The 6,356-nt window shown below is 45.8% G+C and overlaps 1 protein-coding gene across 1 annotated transcript; it reads right to left on the minus strand.

Annotated features, from left to right (window-relative positions):
* Nucleotides 1–4,163, minus strand: LOC125530409 (heat shock 70 kDa protein, mitochondrial-like). The gene is made up of 6 exons (XM_048694811.1): nucleotides 4,007–4,163; nucleotides 2,840–2,913; nucleotides 2,679–2,757; nucleotides 2,023–2,592; nucleotides 1,187–1,807; nucleotides 1–858 (listed from the first exon to the last, which is right to left on the minus strand). The coding sequence occupies exons 1-6, from the start codon at nucleotides 4,067–4,069 to the stop codon at nucleotides 211–213; spliced, it is 2,055 nt and encodes a 684-aa protein (XP_048550768.1). The 5' UTR covers nucleotides 4,070–4,163; the 3' UTR covers nucleotides 1–210.
* Between the last annotated feature and the right edge of the window lie 2,193 nt (nucleotides 4,164–6,356).

A 6,356-nucleotide genomic window follows, 5' to 3' on the forward strand; every position in this document is an offset into this window, starting at 1 on the left:
GAACCACAACATCAACGTAACTCAAAGCGAAGAACACGCTAGTTCAACCAAAGTCATACAATAAGGCAGTACCGTGCGCGCTAAGAGCATTTAGCATGTTTCACATGCCTCAGTGGAGCAAAATTTTATTACAGCCAACAAGATCCCTAGTGTTCCTCAAGACTAGCTAATAACTGTATTTAGAAGAAGCTTGGGCTGCCGGTGCAGCTTTCACTTCTTCACCTCCTCGTACTCGGCCTCTGGGGCCTGGTCACCTCCGCCCTGCGACCCTCCTTCCTGGGAACCACCACCAGCCGCGCCGCCTCCAGCCGCACCACCACCAGACATGTGCTCCCCGATCTTTGAGACCGCCTTGTTGGCCGCTTCCATCTTGCCCTTTATCTTCTCGATGTCGTCAGAGGCCATCTCCGCACGGAGATCAGCAACTGCTGTCTCGATCTCGGTGGCAACCTCCGCCGGGATCTTGTCCCTGTACTCTCCCAGGCTCTTCTCGATGCTGTAAATGGTGGTGTCTGCGGTGTTTCTGATGTCAATGAGGGCCTTGCGCTCCTGGTCCTTCTGTGAGTGCAACTCAGCCTCCCGCACCATCTTCTCGATCTCTGACTCAGAAAGCCCACCGGACGATCGGATGGTGATCTGCTGCTCCTTTGCGGTGGCCTTGTCCTTTGCAGAGACCGTCACGATTCCGTTGGCATCAATATCAAATGTGACCTCAATCTGTGGCAGTCCTCTTGGGGCTGGTGGGATGCCCACAAGATCAAACTCGCCAAGAAGTTTGTTGTCTGTTGCCATCTCACGCTCACCTTGCAGGACACGGATACCCACTTGCGTCTGGTTGTCAGCAGCAGTTGAGAACACCTGCAGAGAACACAGGCAGAATAGGAGGAGGAGCCCCAGAGAAGAATCAGACATGAACAAGTAAATCAAATTCCAAAGAAAACTTCACTAAAAAACACATTTTAAGGATCTATTGTAGATGGAAATTAACACTATAATGAACAAGTAGGTACCACGAAACCATGCAATGCGCAATACCAGACTCTTCACAGGAAGCCACCATAAAGACTTCCAAAGAAGATAAAGCGCCCTAACAGAGCTACGCAATCCCAATGATAAAATTGTTGGATGCACGGGAACAAACATTAAAGGCACCAAAGTGTTCTACAATAAAGCCATATTCACTGACCTGGCTTTTCTTTGTGGGGATTGTAGTGTTCCTGGTTATCAGTCTGGTGAAGATACCACCAAGAGTCTCAATACCAAGTGAAAGGGGGGTTACGTCAAGGAGAAGAAGCTCTTTGACATCTCCACGGAGAATGCCACCCTGAAGAGCCGCACCCATGGCAACAGCTTCATCTGGGTTGACTCCTTTGCTTGGGGCCTTGCCGAAGATTTCTGAAACCACTTCCTGCACTTTGGGAACCCTTGTCATACCACCAACAAGAAGGACCTCATCAACTTCCTTTGTGGTTATGCCAGCATCCTTCAAACAATTCTTGCATGGATCTCTAGTCCTTGCAATGAGACCATTCACCAAACTTTCAAACTTTGATCTTGTCAATGTTATATTCAAATGTTTTGCTCCAGCAGCATCAGCCGTGATAAAAGGAAGGTTGATCTCAGTCTGTGCAGTTGATGAGAGTTCAATTTTTGCCTTCTCAGCTGCTTCACGCAACCTTTGCAGAGCTAGTCTGTCTTTTGACAGATCAATATTATCAGATCTTTTGTATTCACTGACTAGGTACTCCAACAGAGTATTATCAAAGTCTTCTCCACCCAGGAAAGTATCGCCGTTTGTTGCTTTCACCTGACAGCAACATAAGCAACACATCAGGAAAAAGCATGAAATATATTATCTGACATTTCTAGCTATTGAAACTTACTACTACCTCCGACCCATATTACTTGTCACTGAAATGGATGTATCTAGACGTATTTCACTGCTAAATACATCTGCCTGAGCGACAAGTAATATGGATATCAGCGAGTACTAAAAGGTAGTACAGAGTTATAGATACCAACCTCAAAAACTCCATTGGAGATCTCAAGGATGGAGACATCGAAGGTACCACCTCCAAGGTCAAATACAGCTATCAAACCCTCCTTGTTGTTTGTTCCATAAGACAGAGCAGCAGCAGTTGGTTCGTTGATGATTCTTTGGACATCAAGTCCAGCAATTCGACCAGCATCCTTGGTTGCCTGCCGCTGGGCATCATTGAAGTAAGCTGGAACTGTGATCACAGCCTTTGAAATAGACTTGCCAAGGTAAGATTCAGCGGTCTCCTTCATCTTGGTCAATACAAATGCACCAATCTGGCTCGGTGAGTACTGCTTGCCATCTGTTGTTTCAACCCAAGCGTCACCATTTGGAGCCTTCACAATTTTGTATGGAACCATTTTCATCTCTTTCTGCGTCTGTGGGTCATCAAAGCGACGCCCTATCATACGCTTTGTACCAAAGAAGGTGTTCTGTGGATTGGTAATTGCTTGACGTTTGGCTGGAGTTCCGACAAGCCGCTCACCCTTCTGACTAAAGGCAACAACTGATGGTGTCGTCCTAGTGCCTTCTGAATTCTCTATCACTTTTGCATTCTGCGGTATATTATTCGTTTATTAAACAAAGTTAAGTAATGAGCTGAAAAGATAGTATTGCAGAAAGAATATAGAAGGTCAATCACCTTTCCCTCCATAACAGAAACACATGAATTCGTTGTTCCCAAATCAATCCCAATAACCTCATTTCCAAGTGGTTTTGCACTGTAAAAAGAGAACATGGAGAAGTTAGATGCATGCTGCAAACGTCTCCATCAGATTGTGTAAACAAGGGCGAGGTTATTGCCTGAAAGCTCTTGCAAGACTTCCCCATCTTGAACCAACGTTTGCACTGAATGTTGATTGAATAACGTTCGTCAACTGAAACACAAGTTTAATGGTCAGTCATCAGACAGTAAAATGGAACAGGAAATATGTTGCTTTACAACTTAATATATAAAGCTGAACTATTAAGAATGTTAAGATTTATGTTGGCAGATTTATGCAGAAATCGAAATCTGCATAAGATTAACACAGATGATAAAAGAAAAATCTAGAAAGGGGACCAAAGACACAGAGAATGAGAACTCCTAACTTGCATGAGAATTGAGAGGAACAAGGCAGGTTTCACAATTGGGTAACTAGGGCAGTATATCATTATATATCCCGTATACTTGTATTATTTCAAGCTCAGATGATGATTTAGCGAGATTTTCATGTGATCATCAAGAGATGCATTGGTTGATGTCTTGACAGAGATAGGATGTCATGCCCACAGCGTTAGACTGTGTGGAACAAAGTAGATTGTCAAGGAGACATGCAGAACATTTGCAGAAAGATGGAGGTTGAACTTATTTCTTGATTTACTAATATGACAACCATGTCGATTTCCACGATGAACTGCTACAACCTTGATCTGCACATGCTCTAATGCTAGCTAAACAGCATATGTAGCACAGAGCCACTTATATCCACAAAAACAACGGAACCGCTCTGCCTACAGCACGTTTTCCTTCTTACAAAGCCCTGTGCACAAATAAAGCAACACAATAACACGGCTAATGCTAAGCCAAATCGCCAGCCAGCATAATATGTACATACATCCATAAAGGCAAAGTGCCCGTATATCACTATATCATAGGAACGAAATCCGAACATGGTCAAGCAGTAGCGGTGGGAATTCCGACTACCTCGGCTCGGTTTCGAAGATATTTAATCACTTCCTTTTTCCGAAAATGAAAACCGAGTTAACCTGCAGGCATCGGGGAACCCGAAGTTCGGTTGGGTTTTCCGGTCAGACGGAGGTAAATCTAAAGCGGCGCGGAGAGGCGCCATGGACGGAGGCCCGACTAGTAGAGGCCTAGGGTACTGAGGTCGGAGGGAGCCTCGGGCGACATGGCCGGAGAGGAAGCTCCGCGACATGGTCGGAGCACAGAAGGTAGGACTAGACTCATGTAGGAGGTGACAAACTAACCGGTGAGTGGTGGCCGAAGCACCGGTCCGCCGTGGAGCGGAGCGCCATCGCCGATCGCCGCATCCCGGACTGCCTGCTTGTTCCTCAGCTGCTGGCGGCTAGGGTTGGGGATGGGAAGCGGCCGCGTGTATTCTGGGGTTCTGAGAGGACGGGAGTCTAATTATTGAAGAGGAGCAAATGGGCGACATGGGCCTTCATTGCCGGATCTTTGGACAGTTGGGCTAGGAAACTTTCCATTTATTCTGGTCACTCCGGTTAAACTGGCCCAAGAATGATTAGCCACTTTTTTTTTCTACGCTTCCCTCAGAAACGGTTTTCCATATGCCAATGGATTTCCTTATATAATTTCATGAGCTCTTTTGCGGTGGCTATACATTCCATATTATTTAGAGAAGACAACTTATAGATTTCAAAAAAAGACAACTGATATTTTTTTGAATAAAAGGAACTATTTGTTTTGAACTATAAAAGACGAAAAAATATGTTACACAGATCATCTCTTACAATTATTATTTTTTAGAGACACACAAATGTTCACATACACGCACACCTATGCGACATGCAATAGCGCTAAAAGAATAATGCCCTAAAGCATCAAATATAAATTTAGAAACTTGCAACCACATGTGCCAAGTCTAATAGGACTTGTACTCGGCTGGGCAGGTTCCACCATACAGAACCTAGCCAGTTGAGCACACCGATCTTTAGAGCAATAAATGTTTGCATCCTCCTACAAGTATGAGATGATTAAAACTGTAGAAGATTATGCAACTCACGATATATTAATCGGGTGTAATATGCACGTATATATAAGTACATAGGGGAGCCACGTCCTCAACTATACATGGAAGGAGGGGGGCTTGTTGTACAAGAAATACACATGCAATATCTACATCTCAACACCCCCCCCCCCCCCCCCCGCAGTCGAAGCAGCACCATGGTCGACGCAAAGACTGGATCGGAACTCCTCGAAGGACGCGGTAGACAAGCCCTTGGTCATGATATCAGCAAACTGTTGGGAGGTAGGGACATATAGCACGCGTACATGACCAAGAGCTACCTGTTCCCGAACAAAATGGATATCAATCTCAATGTGCTTGGTGCGTCGATGATGAACCGGGTTGACGGAGAGGTAGACTGCGGGGATGTTGTCACAGTAGACAATCGTGGCCTTGTCAACCGGAGACAAGAGCACATGTAGAAGCTGACGAAGCCAGGAACACTCGGCAACGAAGTTGGCGACAGCGCGGTACTCCGCTTCAGCGCTTTAGCGAGAGACAACGGGCTGCCGCTTGGACGATCAGGAGATGAGTGATGGTCCAAGATAGACGCAATAGACAGAGGTCGAGCGGCGCGTGTCGGGGCAGCCGGCCCAGTCAGCGTCAGAATAGGCAGTCAAGTCCAGAGAGGACGAAGCCTGAAGTGACAACCCGAGATCCAAGGTGCCCCGGATATAGCGAAGAATGCGCTTGACCGCGGTCTAGTGAGCATCACGAGGAGCATGCATATGGAGGCACACCTGCTGCACGGCGTACTGAAACTCCGGACGAGTAAGGGTGAGGTACTGAAGAGCACCAACAATCGACCGATAGAACGGAGCATCTGAAGCTGGAGAACCATCTGTAGCAGAGAGCTTGGTCTTTGTATCAACAGGCGTGGCAGCCGGTTTGCAGTTAAGCATCCCGGCACGATCCAGAAGCTCATGAGCATACTTCCGATGATGAAGAAAGAAGCCATTTGCTCGGCAAAGAACTTCGATCTCGAGGAAATAGTGCAGAGGACCTAAGTCCTTAATGGCGAACTCAGCACGAAGACGGTCAGTGAGCTATCGAAGAAGAGCAGTCGAGCATGCTGTCAAGATGATATCGTCGACATAGAGCAACAGAAAAGCAGTGGCATCGCCCTGGTTGTAGACAAACAGTGAAGCATCAGAGCGAGTGGAGCGGAAGCCAAGCTGATGAAGAAACGTTGCGATGCGTTGGTACCAAGCGCGAGGAGCCTACTTAAGCCCATTGTAACGCCCGGATAATCATGTTACAGTAATCCCATGCTAATCATGCCATGTCACCTCGGTTACTGTTGCTAACCTCGCAATGATTCGAGACCGTTTCAAAATTTAAATTCTAAAAATGGCAAACAACAAAAGTTTTCTAACATTAAAATAAAGATGTTCGGATTGTGCAGTTAAATGCCTAGATAATTATGGTGTAGAAGACACAATTTTCTAAAGTACCTAAATACCCTAAATTAAATAAAACAGAAAAGGAAAAGAACTAAAAGAAAAGAAAATACAAAAGAGAAAAACTAAACTAACAAAATAAACAAAGAGAAAGCCCCCCCCCCCCCCCCC

Source organism: Triticum urartu, unplaced genomic scaffold, assembly GCF_003073215.2.
Source record: "Triticum urartu cultivar G1812 unplaced genomic scaffold, Tu2.1 TuUngrouped_contig_6293, whole genome shotgun sequence".
Classification (NCBI taxonomy): domain Eukaryota; kingdom Viridiplantae; phylum Streptophyta; class Magnoliopsida; order Poales; family Poaceae; genus Triticum; species Triticum urartu.

Excerpts from the sequence above, each read along its gene's own strand:
- LOC125530409 (XM_048694811.1), bottom strand. The coding sequence starts at position 4,069 with ATGCGGCGATCGGCGATGGCGCTCCGCTCCACGGCGGACCGGTGCTTC. Across the intron at positions 2,593-2,678 it reads TTTCTGTTATGGAGGGAAAG|AATGCAAAAGTGATAGAGAA; the intron begins GTGATTGACCTT and ends AATATACCGCAG. Across the intron at positions 859-1,186 it reads TCCCCACAAAGAAAAGCCAG|GTGTTCTCAACTGCTGCTGA; the intron begins GTCAGTGAATAT and ends TGTTCTCTGCAG.